At 37.6% G+C, this 18184-nt stretch overlaps 2 protein-coding genes across 4 annotated transcripts in view; one reads left to right on the forward strand and one right to left on the reverse strand.

Moving 5' to 3' along the window:
* Positions 1-6190, forward strand: part of ICA1L (islet cell autoantigen 1 like) — a 61279-nt gene extending 55089 nt beyond the window's left edge. Inside the window, exons 10-12 of one of the 2 annotated variants that reach the window (XM_074191622.1) lie at positions 71-328; positions 1371-1469; positions 3424-6190. In XM_074191622.1, coding sequence (XP_074047723.1) covers positions 71-328; positions 1371-1469; positions 3424-3542 — 476 coding nt within the window. In that variant the 3' untranslated portion in view covers positions 3543-6190. The remainder of the gene's footprint in view (positions 1-70; positions 329-1370; positions 1470-3423) is intronic. The other variant, XM_074191623.1, reaches the window with a different exon arrangement.
* Positions 6191-9324: 3134 nt separating this feature from the next.
* FAM117B (family with sequence similarity 117 member B) overlaps positions 9325-18184 on the reverse strand; it is a 137847-nt gene continuing 128987 nt past the window's right edge. For both annotated transcript variants that reach the window (XM_074191620.1, XM_074191619.1), the window contains exon 8: positions 9325-13638. In XM_074191620.1, the coding sequence (XP_074047721.1) occupies positions 13320-13638 (319 nt within the window). In that variant the 3' untranslated portion in view covers positions 9325-13319. The remainder of the gene's footprint in view (positions 13639-18184) is intronic.

Consider the following 18184-nt stretch of genomic DNA (forward strand, 5'->3'; position numbering starts at 1 on the left):
TCTTCTTTGTTTTGCTCAGTATTTTACTTCATTTTCTTTTCTTTTAAAAAAATTTTTTTTCTCAAAACAGTTACAAAAGATCTTCTTGTAGATTCTCTGGAAGGAGAAGATTTTGAGAAGGAATTCTCGTTCCTGAACAACCTTATGAGCCCTAGCTCCTCAAGTCCTGGAGAATTTAACCAAGAATGCCAAAATGCCTGTGGGAGCCCCAGCTCCAGTCTCCCTGCCCAGAACTCTGCGGCAGGAGCAGAGTCCCCTGCTAAGTCATCTGGATTCCTCCCTTCACAACTTTTTGACCTGGGCCGCCATGCTTCTGGAACTTTCAGTAGTAAGTATTTCAAATGTATTTTATTATATGTACATATGTGTATTTGTATTTCTGTATCTATTTTTTGTATATTTGTATACTTTATATGTATATTTTTGTTCAAGCAAAACTGTGATATGAATCAATGTGAAGATTTTGCAAATTTACTAATAATTTACTTTGCAAAATTTACATTCTTGTATTCACCAAATAATGAGTATAAAATGTTCACCCCTGAAATCATTTGCTTTTCCCCATTTCTTCCTGGTTATCCCCACAAAGGTCCCAACATTTAGCTTCAGTTAGTTTACCTTTTTCATTATCCTTGTAGAAGTGACTCATTGCTTAGAATAACCTGTAACTCTGCCATGAGAACTGTTCTGAAAAACTTGGAACTTTTAGACAATATCGGTGTGGGGGCACAATAATAGCCACAATAATAAACTAGAAACTCTAAAGTTGAGAAATTCAGGGTAGGGTTTAGATAAGATAGCTAAGAAAATAGACAGTCAAGCTATATTTTTCAGAGGACAAACCTCAGATCCAAACACCTGTTGTAAGCCAGGAGCAGGATTCCACTCCATTCACCTCTGGCCATCCCACAAGGAGCAATGCACCTGTCCATGTTAAGAGCATTCCCCTGAATTTAGCAAGGCTCCCACCTTTGGGGTTGGAGGAGTAAGGGAGAGGGTCATTGCTGTCTTCAGGTCAAGTCTGTCAGATTGTGGCAGGCACCATTGTACATGAAATATTTTGTGGTCCACTCAGTTCAGTTTTGTCTGACCCTTTGTATCCCCATGGGTCTTCTTGGCAAAGATACTGCAGGGGTTTGCCATTTCCTTCCCCAGTTCATTTTACAGATGAGGAAACTGAGGCAAACAGTTTAAGGGACTGCAAGTGTCTGGAGGTTGGATTTGAATTTCGAAAGATAATTATAGCCCCAGCTATCTGACCACTGTGCTGTTGACAAAGAAAAAAAAATCCTAGAGCATTTCAAATCTGTTTCCTTTTTTTGTGCTGTTGCTTTCTTGTGTGTCTAACAACCCATTAATTTTTCTTTAAGGCTGGACCTCTCAGGGGGAATCAGTATTTTCTCTTTCACACACAGATTCTGACAACCAGCCTGTGCCTTCACAGAGTATACCAAAGAAATCACCCACATGTAAGTCTTCATGGAACTCAGATCAGTGGTTTTCAAGAGTGATGTGGGATTTTCCACATAATTAGTAGAATGTTTTGCTGAATAAAAGGGAGACTTTTGAAAAAAAATGTCATCCTAGTGAATATTTAAATTGAGAAGATGAGAGCTTCCCTCTAATTCACTGGATCGCCACTACCCAGTGCAGCCAAGTGGCCAGTGCCCAATATTTTGCCCATTAACAAGACAGCCATTCAATTCTGAGTACATATATTAAGTAAAACTTCAAAATTGTGTCATGTTTCAAGATTTTAGGGCTTCAGAAATATCAGAATAGTGATTTTCTAGTCTCTACCAGGGACCACAGCATTAAGTTAATGCTTAGTGAGAATACATAGAATACAAGAATGATGTGGACAAAGGTGCATTTGTCACTTTAGGGTACATCCATTTTTAGGGTTCAAATTAACCGCCAACTTTCCAGTGAAATTAAAAGAAGCATGGATTACTAATAAAGGCAAAAAACAAGTCTCTTAGAGGTTCATGTGGATTTGGAATTGGCACTAACTGTGTAACAAACTCCTTCAAGGAGTCATTCTATGTTTTGCTTTGTAATCTGCCTTAAACCATCTCCTGACTTTCTGTAGATAAGTTGCCTCTGTAAAAAGTCTTTTTTGCAACTTTAGTTTCTTTATAGATTTGCTCTCGGGCTATTCTCGTGGCTATTACTTGGACTCCCTGTCCCTTCCCCACTGCCATCCACTCTATGTTTGCCCCTCTGCCCCCCCCCCCCAGAAGGTTCTGGGTAGGGTTTAGAGAAGATAGCTAAGAAAATACACAGTCAAGCCATATTTTTCAGAGGACAAACCTCAGATCCAAGAGGCTCATGGCCCTCCCCAACCCCAATGCACTGGTCACATTCTCTGTCCTCTTCACCCTAGCCCAGGTGGCCTCCCTTCCAAGGAATCTCAGGTGCTACCTGAGGGAGGTGGGGTAGTAGACCCTGGAGGGTGCAATGGTCTTCCTGTGTCATAGGAGCCCTTGGTTGGTCCTCAGACCCTTCCGGCCACTTTCCTTCCTTCCTCTCTTAAAGTAGTAGGGAAGAGAAACATTTTCCAAACCCAAGATCTATTCCTCCTCTTCCTCTCTATCCAATTATGTCTCTTTTTAAAAAAAATCCTCAGATTTTTAGGGGCGGCTAAGGTGGTGCAGTGGATAAAGCACTGGCCCTGGAATCAGGAGTACCTGGGTTCAAATCCGGTTTCAAACACTTAATAATGACCTAGCTGTGTGGCCTTGGGCAAGCCACTTAACCCCATTTGCCTTGCAAAAAGCTTAAAAAAAAATCCTCAGATTTTTGTTTGGGTTCTGAAATTAATAAAAAAAAAATACCTTTCCTGCCCTCCCCCTTCCAAAGCCACTAAGTTTGTGGTGTCCTTCCAATGTAGAATGGATACTGAATCTGTACTCTGTGGTAACCCTCCTCTTTTTTTTACCTCCCTTCCCCTCCTACCTGCTATGCTTGGATTAAGAAAAAAGCCTGGCCTATGCAAGCACTCAGTACTTGACAAATCTCCAAGAATATTTTTTGGACTAAAATTGACAATTATATTCTACTGTGAGACATGCCATCCATACCATAGTTATAAAAATGAGAGAAAATGTGCAAAAATTGACACATTTTAGACAATTATTAGAATTGATCATTGATCATGTCTTAACTTAAAAGAAGCATCTAATTAATATTTATGTTAAAGTACTATTAAAATTAAGCTCACAGGACATTAGTAAACTTGCCTTTTTGATCATCTTTTTGTTTTTTTTAGAAAGATTTTATTTATTTTGAGTTTTACAATTTCTCCCCCATTCTTGCTTCCCTCCTCCCCACCCCCCACAGAAGGCATTCTGTTAATCCTTATGTTGTTCCACACTTTTTGATCATCTTTAATGTCCCCTTTTCCCCCTTCTTTTCTGACAGCTCCAGAAGGTGGTAGTAATCAAGATATGTCAGCCTGGTTTAACCTCTTTGCAGACCTGGATCCCCTTTCAAATCCAGATGCCATTGGACACTCGGATGACGAACTCCTCAATGCTTGACTAGAATTACCAAGTAGACAATTAAGTAGATAATTATAATGTCCCCTCGATGGCCTTGAGGAATCCAGTTTAGTTACATATTGCCTTTGTGGAGAGGAACTCAGATTGCGTTTCAGACTCAAGCATGATGTGTAAGAGTCCAGTCCTCCCAGTCCAGTTCAATAGTAAAGAGTGATGATGAAAACACCAGGTTGGAACACCTCGACTCCCTTGGCTTTGTAGTTGTGTCCCAGTACTTGGGGCAGGTAGAGTAGAGATACCAGGAAGTGCTCCCATTCCCAAGAAGGTAAAGTCATTCTCCCTGAGGTCTCTGCTTGTTTCCATGGAAACTGCCCTGTGAGCCGTTGCTCGAGGGCAGGCAGGGTGGTGTGGGGGCTCAAAAAACATTGTTTTGAGGAGCAGGGTCATTGAGTTGTGTGTTAAAAGTATTACTGGACCCGTATGAACTGTGTTAGTTTAAAACTAGATTAAAGACTTCATTAACTTGGTCTGAAAGGCTCCAGTAGAGAAGTTGTGCTTGTTTTCCTCCCAGGGTCAAGTTTTCCTATTGCTTCATTTTTCATTCTTTGCACAAGCAGGGGGACCCTTTATTCTACTCAACTAAGATTATGATTCAAGTAGCGAAGTACCTGGAAAACTCATCTCGCAGACTTAAAATGGAGTCATGCCATGGTGGTTCCGGACCAGTTACGCGCAATGTTAACACTCCAGAGGAAAAAATGCTCATAAAAATAATGGTCAAGCAACCAAGGACAGGACTGACCCCACCCCACCCCCGGCTGGCACACTGTCCCTTCCCGAGTTTGAGTCAGGGTTCCTTCACAATTAGCAGGCTCCACTCCAAATTTTGCATGTCCTTTCCCCCTCTTTTCACAGTGGCTTACTTCATGCCCTTTCAGCAGAGATAGAGAACAATCACAAGTTGGGGGCATGTCTTCATTTTCCTTGTGGAAATGATTCAGATCTATGGTTCTTGTAACTATTTGTTGCAGTCCAATCTTTCGAGTTTTGAGGCAAAATCTGTTTGACTTACAGTAGTGTTAGTTTAGTAGTGGGGGGAGCAAGTCGATAAGCATGTGGACAGTGACACAGCTTCTGCCACACATCACAATCTACTTTTGTTCCTTTTGTTTTGTTTTATGGTGTTCTTCAGTTACATTTTTTCTTGAAATTTGTAACTTTCTGACTCCATTTTTGGTTCCCAGCCCAGTCTTCTCCCTTCCTAACCTCACCATATCTGTTTGCTGTTGCTAGATCAGAATATGACTTCCTTAGGAGTCAGAGCCCACTGCTGCAAGAGAAAAGTTTGGGAAGTTTAAGCCTTCGTGTGAGTGAGGTCTTCAGGGAAGCCAAAGTCCATTTAACTTGCCCTGTTTAAAGGGCACAAGGGGAAAACAAAAGATAGTCCTTTCCAGAGAATAATATGATAAACTCAGTAAGGTATTGGTTAAGTATTTGGGGATTAAAAACATAGGTGGAAATAAACTTCTTGGGAGAGGTTTTCATTAAAAAAAATACTTCAAGAATTTCATTATTTCTTTTTCTCCAAAAGAAAAGTGTACTTTAGTTCTGATAAAATGTGCACTTTTTCTTTTATGGCTTTGTTCTCAATTACTAATATGCATTGTCCGATATTTGGAAGTTGCTTATCCCAATGGAGCGAGGGAGGATGTCGGGAAACCAGTTAATTTTTTGGTGCTCTCAAACTCCCGGGAACTGGAGGAGTTCCTGATAAAGGCTGCTTCGACATGTTTGAAGGAACGTCACTGCATAGCATTTTTCCCCCCTTATTTTTTTGGATGTTTTTCCTTACACACCCATGAAAAATGTCCACATAAGCATTGGCGGCTTCACTAGTAATCTCATCAGGTCCACATGGAAGATGTGGAAAGAGACTCAATTTAAAAGCACTTTGAAAAATCTTCCTTCTGCAATTGGAGTAGAAAAAGGCTAAGCAGCCCTTAGGATTTGATAATTAAGAATCGACTACCAATAATCTAACACAAGGTGAAACTAAAAGAACAGCTGAGTAAGCTGTGGGATCATTTTTCCCCCACTCACTTGAGATCATCCCTTCACTAAGAGGTAGTAAATTAATTCTACCATTAAGTTTTCTGAGTATGAGAATAGTCTTAGGAAGAAAAATTCCTTACCATTTTTATACTGATTGCTTGGGGGGGGGGGGGAACCTCTTCCTCCATGTTTTTATACCAGAGAAGAATGGATTTATATCATTAACAAATCTAACAAATGGCTTCAGAACTGAACTTGGCCTGTTATCTATAGAGACCACATCCAAATCCACTCAGGTGGTTTAGGTATAAGGATTGGGATTAATGTAACTTTGTACTTTTTGAAATCTTTAATTATAGCATTTTATAGTTATTAAATATTGGGAACTGATATTATCGCTGCACATTCAAAACCCATTTGCATTAGAAATCACATGTCACAGTAGTCATCAGTTGCCGTCTAGTACAGTATTAACAGATCAATGCTCGGAGGGTGGTGCTATACGTACTGTTCTGTTTGCCTTCACTAGTCATCTCGATGTGGCTAATCTTGGATTGATAGGACAATCCAAATCGTGATTCATGTAGTTATCCGATGACAATGAAAATAAAAATGGGGCACTTGATATTTTTCTTGTGAGACTGATTTTTTCAAGACTTGAAAACTGAAATGTATAATTAGGAACATATTGTTTCTGAGTCTACCCTAAAGGCATACATAGCTAGTAAAGATTTTGAAGGACTATCCTAAGCCAGAGCTTGCTCAGTGGCAATGTGACCTGATTTACCAGACTTATCAATTTTAGTTATTGCTAGTCTACAGGGTGCTACCCTAAAGGTGGCAGTCTTGTACATCTTTACCCCAAATTGGGGACAATCAGTCTGTTCCTAGAATGTCAGATAAAATATAACTGCACAGCACCAGCCTTGGAGTCAGGAGTACCAGGGTTCAAATCCGGCCTCAGACACTTAATAATTTCCTAGCTGTGTGGCCTTGGGCAAGCCACTTAACCCCATTTGCCTTGCAAAAACCTAAAATAAATAACTGCAAGAAGGTGAATTTATTGGGTGTTATTAGTTCAATAACCTAGACATTTTATGTAGTGACCCCCTCCCTTCCAGTAAGAATGGATGTGTATGTGTGTATATGTGTGTGTCTATGTGAGAGTCAGAATCCAGATTTAAATGAATTTTCATTTAGAGAAACAACAGAAACTCATTTCCATAGCTTTGGTGGTGTTCCTCTGACTGAGTAAAAGTCAGATATAGGATAGCTAAAAGGCAAGCCAAGTGGGATGGTTTTGAAACGCAGGTAATTCAATTTTATCTTCTGAATAACTCTGAAATTGGCTCAAGATGGGATTGACAGAATCCAACTGACTATTTTCATAAATCTTTTTCTCTAAAGAAAAACCAAGCTAGGGGTGGCTAGGTGGCATAGTAGATAAAGCACCAGCCTTGGAGTCAGGAGTACCAGGGTTCAAATCCGGCCTCAGACACTTAATAATTTCCTAGCTGTGTGGCCTTGGGCAAGCCACTTAACCCCATTGCCTTGCAAAAACCTAAAAAAAAAAAAAAATAGAAAAACCAAGCTTAAAAATACATTGATCCTGTTAGTTCAATGTCTGTCTTGGACATCTCAAAACTACTCTAAAAGTTACTATAGTTAACAATAACTTTTTCACTTTCCAGTTTTATCTAATTTTAGGTGTCATATCTCTACCCAAAGATTATTTTGCCCTGTATTTAGTTCTTTCAAAATCAGAAGAAAAAGCAAGCCTGTTAAGAGAGTTCTATTTAGCACTTTGTCCCCAAGTTGTGACCCAGAAAAAATTCTCCTTGAATTTCATCCCTTAAATTTTTAAAATTTATATACTGTAAGCTGAAATGCATGCATTCAGCAAAGAACCATTTCCATCATTAAAAACTTACAGCAGGGGTAACTAGGTGGTGCAGTAGATGGGGTAGTGGCACTGGAGGACCTCAGATAATTACCTAGTTGTATGACCTTGGGCAAGTCACCTAAACCCCACTGCCTATCAAAAAAACAAAAAACTGACAACCTTAGGGGAAAAAGAGAATAATGGCACCTTCTTATATCTATATAGCCTTTGAGTTTTAAAAGCCTTTCAAATTGTGTTTCCTTCTGATCTTCAGGACTAAGTGAGATTCCACAGGATTCTTAAGAAGCTCAAGAGCCAGAACTACTATTTTGTTCTCTTCCAAGCACAAATCTCTTAACAAAACTCAGCCACCTCCAGGGAGGCTGCAGCAGACACATGTAATAATATTCGATCATCCATAGGCAAGAAGCTGCAAACATATTTACAACAACAAAAAATCAATTTAACACAAGTGATGTTCTAGAGAATTTATTTAAGGGATGTGAATCAGGTGGGTGTGGCTAGGCTTGAAAGCTTCTTCCAAGAAGAAATGTCTTGCAGACTTAGTCTCCAATCCATATTTTAGTAAAACAGAATAAACAGCTTCAAACAACTTTTCTGCATATCCAAAGATACTTAAAAAAAAGCTATATGTAGCGACAAAGACTGTAAACGACACACCGTAAATCTGTAGCTTTCTGGTAAAAAATCAAGACTTTTAAAATATTAGTAAAAATGATGACTAATTTTGGCAAGAGAAAAAATCCAGACTTTCTATGTCACAATGGCAGTGAACTGCTGTGAAAACTATCATACTTCTACATTGGAGAAGGTTTCTAGATACCAACTGGAGAAATGATCACAGTAGCTTCCAAAATGTAGGTTTCGTGCACATTTAATACTGTCAAACCAGTAACAATGATAGACAATGAAGATTCAGATGCTGGAATTCACATCTCATCTAATCCTACGGGTTTTGCAGAGGGGTAAGGAGGAGGATGAATGAGTGAAAGGAAAAGGACAATGAGTCACCTACCATATATATCCCAGTTTTGAAATTCGAATGACAATGGAAAAGCTTTACTAACAAAATTATATGGGTATTACTAAATTTTAGCTAATAAAAGGATTTTTATTTTTAATTCTGCTTTTGCTAGTTTTATTTTTAAGTTCTGTTAATATTTTTGTCACTGATAGTAGATGACCTCGAGGTTTCTTTCATCACTTGTAGGTTCCATATGCCCCAGCTTTATTACTAAAAAAGTTTTATATACGTATATATTTCATGGTAGTTATGACTTAAAGTTGGTTACAAGCAATATCTGCTGTATCCTTTAAGCAATAATATATATATTTATATCCCCAACCCGAAATTACTGTCTTGTGAACATATGCTACTGGTCAAAAGTGGAACATAATCCATCACTACCAGTGGAAAAATAGCTCCAAGCACGTGGCCTTTCTGATAGGGCATCTCATTCTTCAGAATAAAATGCAACCACCCTGTAAGCAAAGTCACCTCGAGTTACAACTAGGACCTCTTGGAAAAACCAACTCATAATATATTTGCCAATGTTCCTTTCAATATTCTTCTATTTTATAAATGGCTCCTGGAGCTGATGTTTTTCTGCTTTGGGGGCTACTGGGAAGGACCGCAAAGAAGCAAGGGATGGCTAGATCATTGTTTTGCTACTTCACATACATTTTTTATATCAATCCTATCATTTACAACAAATTATTAGAGATCAGATATTTCTGGAACAAAAATATAATCCAAATTCTCCTGAAATTATTTCTTTTAACAGTAGAAAGGAAAAAATAACTCTTGTTAACTCCACCAAGATACACAAATACCATGTCTTTACACAAAAAGTAAACTTTTTTCCATGAGGCACCAACAATTCTTAAGATACAATGTATACACAACACCTTTTATACATATGATAATATTTAACATCATGAACAACACTGATTACGTAAAGGTCAATTTTTCAAGGAAAACTACCTTTTTCTTACAGTACACACCCTCAACATAAAGGCAGTTAGATCTCCCCAGTGCCTCCTCAAATTCTCTTTTTAATGTCTGCAGCCTGCCATTTGCTGTTGGCTGGTCTGCTTATCTATTAAGACAAAAGATTCTGAACTAGTTTTAAGCCTTAAAGTGCCAAGTCAGATTTTTTTCATTAATGGGAAATTCAGTGCCAATGACAGAGCTGGATTACAGAACTCTAAGCCCTATTGGTGGACTTAGGGAACTTTTATTTGTACCATTTAACAAAATAAAAATTATCCTTGTCTTACACAAAAGGTAATAAAAACCATCTTCTTCCAGCAAAATCCACATGGCTGGAGTCAACATTTTGAAATTCCTTCTACTTCACCAGTCATTTCTTCCACAGGTAGAAAACAAAATGGCCTCTTCATATAACAGCATTTAAATGTTCCACTGAATTTTCAAGCTTAGGTAAAAGGTTTTTACTAAGGAACCTATAAAATCTAAGACTGATTTTGATGCACATGCTAAGCCACATTATTAACAGGGAACAAATAATTGTAATCAGTACTCAAGAGAGCTTTGAGGAACAAGGTCATAGGATTAAGAGTTGAAAGGAATTTAAAGTATCATCTAGTCCAACCAACACTGTCATTTACAGATGAGAAAACCAATCAAGAGGAGTTGACTGGCTTCAAGTCATCAGGATTCTAAGATTAGATTGGTTCTACTGACTCCAAACCCTTTCCTTACATCATACACCTGATGTTCAGATTATATAATAAAGTAGTTTTTTTTATTTAAGAAAGTTTATTTGATAGCAAGAAAAGCTTTTATCTACAGAGAAAATGATAATCTTCTCCAGTGTAACAACTCTTCTTTCCAAATCCAAATCCTCCATCAGAAAAGTGGTACAATTTATTTTAAAAGCATTAGATTTGGATCTGGCTGGCATAAATTTGAATTCCAGCTTGGCCTCCAAGTAATTATGTAACTCTAAATGAGTCATTTAACCTCTTTTTTGGCCTCAGTTTCCTCATCTGTAAAATCAAGGAGTTCAAACTACATGACCTTTAAGATCCTAACTCCATGGATGATTCCTTGACCTGAATATGGAGTTTATTCCTCCTCTGTCATTATATGGATACATGTATGTATATTGCTTAATAACATTTTTTGGAAAATATTTTCTAAATTATTTTTCCCAGTATTATCCATTAGAAATTCTATTCGATTTAATAGCTCTTAAATTAAGAACTTAATTGTAGAAGCAACACTATTATTTAATCTTATATTCATCAAATGCATATGAAAAGAGACATATGGTTAATAATTTTTAAAGATCACAATAGAAGCTTATATGCTGAAATTAGCCCTTTGGCAATTGCTGTAAAGTTCTGTATCAATTTAATTGAAACAAAAAGATCCAAAGCTCAGAATCTAAGGAATGCATTCAAAGTTAATTTGGAAGCCAAGGAAGTAGTCTAGCTGGAGATTTTCATCTTCTTACTTTAAGATTTTGTTTAAATTCCAAGTCTATATAAAAAATAATTCTTAAACATCTGCTTCAAGTGTAATTTGTAAATGCTTCAAATTTAGTAAATGTAGAACATTCCTAGATATTGTCTATGTTGGATAGAGGTAAAAGAATTTAATTTGCAACCAACCTGGATTACTTATGAGAATTACAGGAGATTTTTTTTTAAATGGAAGGTATATTATAAGAGGAAGAGAAAATATAGCAAGGATTATTAAAATTCATAAATTATCCAGAAACTTTAGTGTTCTCAGCCATTGATTTCAACTTCCTCCTACACCTTTCACCAAAAGCACTTAACAAAGGAGCCAAATTGATAAGTTTTTTTTTAAGCATCTCTTCATATCCCTGGCTCTTTTATGTAGAGTAGCTAGTGAATAGTGAATTATCTTAGAAACAAGATGGCAGAGAAATGGGGCTTCAAGATAGAACTAGATGATTCATTCCTGAATAATTGAAAGCTTAATTGCAAAAGGAGATATAGTATACTCAGAATTAGTCTCAGATATAAAGGGTATCAAAGTACACTGTACCTACCAACTGATGTGTAAATAGATTTATTCAAATGTTTGCTTATGGCTAAGTCACATCATTTTAAAATTACTTCACAGATTTTAATCAATTGTTTGAAAGGAACACGAATAAAAATTTGGTATAGTCTTTTGAAAACACTTATTGCTACTACCAGTTTTTCCCTGAAGGGTACAACTGTGAGCTCAGAAAACTATGGCTGATTGAACATTAAAGTTGTTTCCTCCATTTCAAGTGCCTAATATTGGACTCTGACTATAGTATTTGTAGGGATATAAAATTATTGCATATTAAGAGTACTATATATGAAGTTTTAAAAGAATCCTTCTATCAGTTTTATTTCTTTTGACACTGCAAAATAGCTGCCCCTTAAATTCCCCATCACATACCCACTAATGTTCTTAACTTGAATTTTTCTAAGAGTTGCTTAGATAAAAAAATACCTACTGCTATTGGTTCTATCTGCAGTTTTTTTGTATTAGGACTTGCCCTAAGCTGAAACTTGTGACACTTCTCAATGAGAGAAGAGCCCCCTCCTTAATTTCCTTTCTATTTTAATTTTCCTTTCTTTTTTCCCTTTACATTTTTAAACAACCCCCCCCCCAACCCAACAAACCTAACCATACCCTCAGATAACTGGGATCAGGAAGGTGACCTTTGGGGAGGGGGCAGAAAGGGGAACCACTGGCTGCAGTGGAACACAACCATCTGCCCTGAATAAATCCACGACATTGGCTGCAAAGTCACAAAAGTACAGGAAGGGATCCATGCACAGTTATATCAGGATCACTTGGGGCTACAATACACTGAGGACTGAGCTGAAGAAGTGATTTTTGTGCTAAGGAAGGAAAAAAAAATTACATGATTTCACACATTGCTGATAACTAGAGGAGTCTTACTAGTTAGAGTGATCAAGAATTGGGGGGAGGGTTGCTTTTTGGCTCATTGATTTTCTAACAAAACTCCACTGATAGCATATTAAAGCACTTGTATCCAGAGTGTAGCTTTTCACCATGCAGATAAAGGTATACAGGAATCTTAAATGTGGACAAGGGAATAGCACTTTTAAAAGGATGGTTTGTCCAAAGCACAAAACTTATTGACATAAAAATAAAATCACATAATGAACTAATATTGCTTTGTTTTTTTTTTAAACAAACAAATGTTCAATGCATTTATTTATCTGTTGTTGGTTGGGAGAAGAACACAGTCAAGTGTCTAAGATTGTAGGAAAATTTCAACAATCCCTTTGGTCCCAGCAGCTGGACAACAGCTGAGAATAGCATACATATCTAGAAAAGGAAACAAAAAAACAGTGGCCAGAGAAATGTCTTCTGAACATCCTATTGTCTGCTATGCATCGGAAAATTAACATTTGTTATTATTATTATAAAATAGTTATTTTCATATAAAAGATGGTTCTTGCAGCATCAGTAACTTCTCCCTTTGGTAATTATGTTTGCAGGGATCTGTTTGCTCTTAAAAAAGTCTAACTTGAGACACAAAAAGCATTGTGATAAAATGGTCCTCCAAAAGTAAAGAATGATACAGTCTGTTTCATTTAACCAGTGCTTTAAAAAAAAGTAGGATGTGAATTGAGTTTGAGACTTCACAAATGGGGTTCAGCAGTCACAAGTCCTGCTTCCTAATGGAAGCTCATGACGCCCTCACCACAGATGGATGGGGCATGTCACTATCAAAAAGCTGAGGAGCCTATCCATGGCAGACTCAACCGAGGAGGCATGTTAGGAATGTTCCTTCACACCTTATCACCAGTTAGGTTCTCTTAGTTTCCCAGAGCAATGGAGGAGCAATGGTCTCCTATCCCTCTGCCTCCTCAAATGGTCCTGACGGCTGGAGCAGAGAGGTCTGTGGGAGAACGGTACTCGTCCCTCGAGAAATCCTGTCTTGTTCTGGGTTTGCAGACAGAGAGGCCACGGCGATGGGCTGCAGCAGGGTGGGAGCCATGCCAGTGGAGACAGTCAGGCCATGGCTGGAGCCCTTAAGGGTCAGATCTTGAGTGGGAAGAAGTGGCTTGAGGATGCTGACAAGGCAGAAGGCAGAGCCGCTCTTAGGAATGAAATTCACTTTATTCTTATCAGGACAGTAAAAAGCTGGGATTTCATGAAGTTGCTTTGGCCTACATAAAAGACAGATAACCAAATTATTTCATCTATTCCAGGTAATCAATCTATAAGTACAAAAAGAAAATTAATGTATAATACAACTTTCTCCTTTCTCCCAAAAAGCACCCTCAAGTAGCTAGAATTAAAAAAAAAAAATCACTGAAATTAGGATGTGTATTTATGATGACACTGTAGAGAAAAAAGTCCAATAGCCACAGCTGCCAATTTCTTGAAAATCACCCTCCACAAAGGCAATAAGGAGTGGCTTAACCCCAGAGATCAGTGAATAAGGATAAATAAATAAATATGAAAATAATTTTATAAATAAATAAATATTTCTCTAGGTCTAGAGAAATACAAAATAGCCATATTTAAGGTTGTGTGGGTTTTTTTAAGACAATGTAAATCACAATATTGCATTTCAAATGTTGGTTGTTAAAAACAAAGCACTAATATTTTACATAGTTCATGAGAGTGCCTGTTATTTATGGCAGAGACCATCAAAATTGTTATAAGAAAGGGATCTTATGCATTTTTAGAACCTAACTAAAAAGATCCTTTCATTGTATAGATTTTCTAAGTAACATAATGTTAAGCTGGGGAACAAAACCAGTCCTAAACCAGGGCTTTGTTTTCAGTCTGTTAGGGAGGTTCCCCTGACACTGACATACTATGGGAGAATTTCACTCTTTTCGGAAACTATCAGTGGACATTAGTCTACCACTGACCCAATATATCAAATGTTATTTCTCTGGATTCATGGAGAATCACTCATTAAACTCTACATAAACTCTCTCAGGAGTATATAACTCTTCTTTTTTAATTTTTTTTGAGGTTTTTTCCAAGGCAATGGGATTAAAGTGACTTGCCTAAGGCCACACAGCTAGGTAATTAGTAAGTGTCTGAGGCCAGATTTGAACTCAGGTACTCCTGACTCCAGGGCTGGCGCTCTATCCACTGCGCCACCCCGGGAGTATATAACTCTTCTAAAGAAGACCACGGCAATTTTTTTCATTTTTCAGTTAACAAATAAAAATTATTTAAATATACTCCAAAGAAATCTTAAAGTTAGGTAATTTTATTTAGGTAATTTTATGAGTTCATAATATTCAAAATTATAATCATCCAGATATTTATAGAAATTCTAAATCACAAAAGAATTTTAAATCAGTACAAGGTTTATTAAAAAAAAAACACATGAAATTCCGTCCAAATCATCACCCCCCCCCCAATAAAACTTGAACTCTAAATAGTTTCCCTAATGGATTTAGGATATTTATCTCTTCACTACATTTTACCAAGCTAATTTTTGAATCACTTCTGAATTCACAAAAAATTTAAGTAAGGAACTTACTGTGTTTTATATAATATGAAGCCAATAATTTTAAACATTTTCAGATAAAATAAGAATTGGTAAAAATTATTACCTATTATACTGCAGCTTGTTCTATTTTATTTTTTAAAGGTTTCAAAATAAATATTGGTACTAGAAAATTTTTTATGTACACAACATAAAAATCACTTATTTTCATCAGGAAATAACAGCAATGGAATCAGGAATAAGGCTGTGTAGCTAAGACAATGAAGAGATCACTAATCTGGAAAGTTTACAAAGTAATTTCCTAAAAGCATTTTTATGTTTCCTACTCCACCCACCTTCCCCCAGTACTCTGGCTTGGATTAGAACCCAGATTTATATGTCTATAATAAAATAATAAAAATTCACAATTAAATAGATTTTAGAGTTTCTTATGAAACTCAAGTTTTGTATGGGAATCATCTTTCAAAATTAAATTATGGATGTATACAAAAATTTAAGACCTGGATTTATCATGCTATGTATTTCCTACATATAGCTTTCATCTTTCTCAGACGGGATATAGAAAAAAATTAGCTTCTTTAGCCACCTCACAAAACTCCAGAAAGAAGGCTATTTTATAGGGATCTATTCCAAGAGATTTGGAAACTAAAGATTGGTCAAATGACTTGTCTAACATAACACAGCTAATAAGCAGCAGTCACCTCTGGAACAGAGGTCTCTAGCCTCAACTTAGTTCATTTTTTTTTTTTAGGATTTTTGCAAGCCAAATGGGGTTAAGTGGCTTGCCCAAGGCCACACAGCTAGGTAATTATTAAGTGTCTGAGACCGGATTTGAACCCAGGTACTCCTGACTCCAGGGCCGGTGCTTTATCCACTGCGCCACCTAGTCGTCCCAAAAAGAAATTTTCTTGATCACTTCCAGCTTTGTTTCACATTATATTACAATGTCAAGTTCTTTAGGAACAAGAACTGGTTCACATTTCTCTTTGATTTTCTGCAGGTACTCAATAAATAAAAAAAAAAGTTCTGGGGGACATCAAGGTGACAAGAGATATGAATCTGGAGTATAGATCAGACATTTGTAAGTCATTTCATAGAGAAAAAGGTGCAAAGAGAAGAAGCCAAGGATTTCACTTTGGCAATCACCCACTCTAAGGTGTTGTTGGGTAGATCTACAGGCAAGTAGAAAGCTAGGATCAAAATAAGAAGGAATCCAAGGAGAATGCAAGGGCGGAACCCAATTTCACTTTTTGACAGGTTTAATTGAAGACAGAACTAAGAGTTATGTTTGAATCTGGAAGATCAGGGAGTGGCAAGGAGGCAAATTCAGTCTTGATATAAGGAAAAATATCCTTAAAATGAAAGCTCACCCAAAGCAGAGTCACCTGGGGAGGTTATGACTTAGTCCATCCTCACCCACCTCTCACCTGGGATAGCTCCAAGCAAAAAGACTGATGGACCACCACTGTTAGGCAGGGCTACTACATCAGAGCCTCTAAGATTCAGGCACTAGCAGATGAAGGTTGCAGAGTCTAATCTACAAAGACCCTGATAATTCTTCTTGACAGCATGAGAGTTGTGGGCTTCTTGAAAGTTGGAGAGGTAAATTTGAAAAGAAGTAGAGAATAGTCATAAAGGGACTGCTAATAACTTGAAGGAAGGAAGGCTTTTCCTTGGAATACACCAGAGGGCTAAAGGCAAAACCAGCTCACAATGAATAACAAAGGCAGGATTCAGAAAGATCTTGATAGGCTAAAACAGGATGGGCTGAGCCTAATAACAGATGTAAAGTCCCACCTAGAAGTTTGGGGTAGAACAAGCTGGACAAGCCCTTTATCTCAAAGTGAGGGCCTGCAGCTGTCCTGGACCAAGAAGGTGCATGCTCTTTCTTTAAGGCTTGGATGAGGAGAGCATTTGGAGAAGGGGGTTGTGAGGATCTGCTGAAAGAACTGAGAATGTTCAGGCAAAGAAAAAAAGAAATTCAAGAAACAGTGGGAATTCCAATCCCAAAAGAAATCTCCCACTAGAACACACCCAGTATTTATAGGATGGTTGTTCCACCACCCTTGAAGAAATCCAAAAGGGGGTGAGGAGGTATCCATCACCATTTGAGGCAGCACATATCATTTTTTGAGCTCTTTTAATTAAGCCCAAATAAAGCCTAAATCTTCCTTTCTCTCACTGTTATTCATCGCTCCTCATTCTATCCACTGTGGTTTAAACAGAAAAGGACTAATTCCTCTTTCACATGACAATCCTCTAAGATGACTGAAAGTATATAATAGTTGTTTTCAAGTGTTTTAAGTTTGATCCCATTAAAGAGGGGGTTAGACTTGTTGGGCTTGGCCCCACAGGACAGAGTGAGGACAAAGGTGAAAGCTGCAGCAGTAGATTCAGGCAGGAAAACTACCTAACAATTGTGTGTGTGTGGAAAAAATAGAATGGGATGGCTTAAGAAGTGGTGAATTGGGGCAGTTAGGTGGCTCAGTGGACAGAGCACCGGCCCTGGAGTCAGGAGTACCTGAGTTCAAATCCAGCCTCAGATGCTTAATAATTACCTAGCTGTGTGGCCTTGGGCAAGCCATTTGCCTTGAAAAAAAAAGGGGTGAATTTCCTTCCCAGTCACATAAAGGTGTAATGAACATTGGTGGGTACATTTTAGAAAAAGGCTTTTTTTCTCCTGATATAGATGGGATCTGATCAGAAGTAAGTAAACTATATAGTGTTAAGGGACAAAGTCAGTCGCCATACTGTCTTTGTAAAGTCTGCCAGCTAAGAATGGTTTCTACAGACTAGTCAGGCAGACCCCAGGCCTCACTTATAAGGTACCCTCCAACTCTTGAGAATGTGGTTACCCTAAAGTTTTTTGGACCAATGCATTATAACTTTGATTTGCTTTAGTCCATTTAGCGAAAATAACCAGACCTTATTCCTGAATACAAAGATGCCACAAACACTCAACAAATGATTAAATATTCATACATTGGATGAGAAGTGACAATAATGTTACAGATTATAACTGGGTAAAAGTTTATATATGAAGGGGAATGAGCAAGGAAGGGAGTTTGCTGAAGGGAATCACCAGAGATCCTAATGGATCACAGTTAACTGTGGATACTTTTCCTTCTGGAGAAAAAACTGCTATTAACTCTCCCAACTCAACCATTCTCCATTCTGTTAATTGCTCTATTTTTTGGTTTGGGCCAGACCCTTATACAGGCACCAAAAAATGTGCAAGT

This window comes from Macrotis lagotis, chromosome 6 (genome assembly GCF_037893015.1).
Source record: "Macrotis lagotis isolate mMagLag1 chromosome 6, bilby.v1.9.chrom.fasta, whole genome shotgun sequence".
NCBI lineage: Eukaryota > Metazoa > Chordata > Mammalia > Peramelemorphia > Peramelidae > Macrotis > Macrotis lagotis.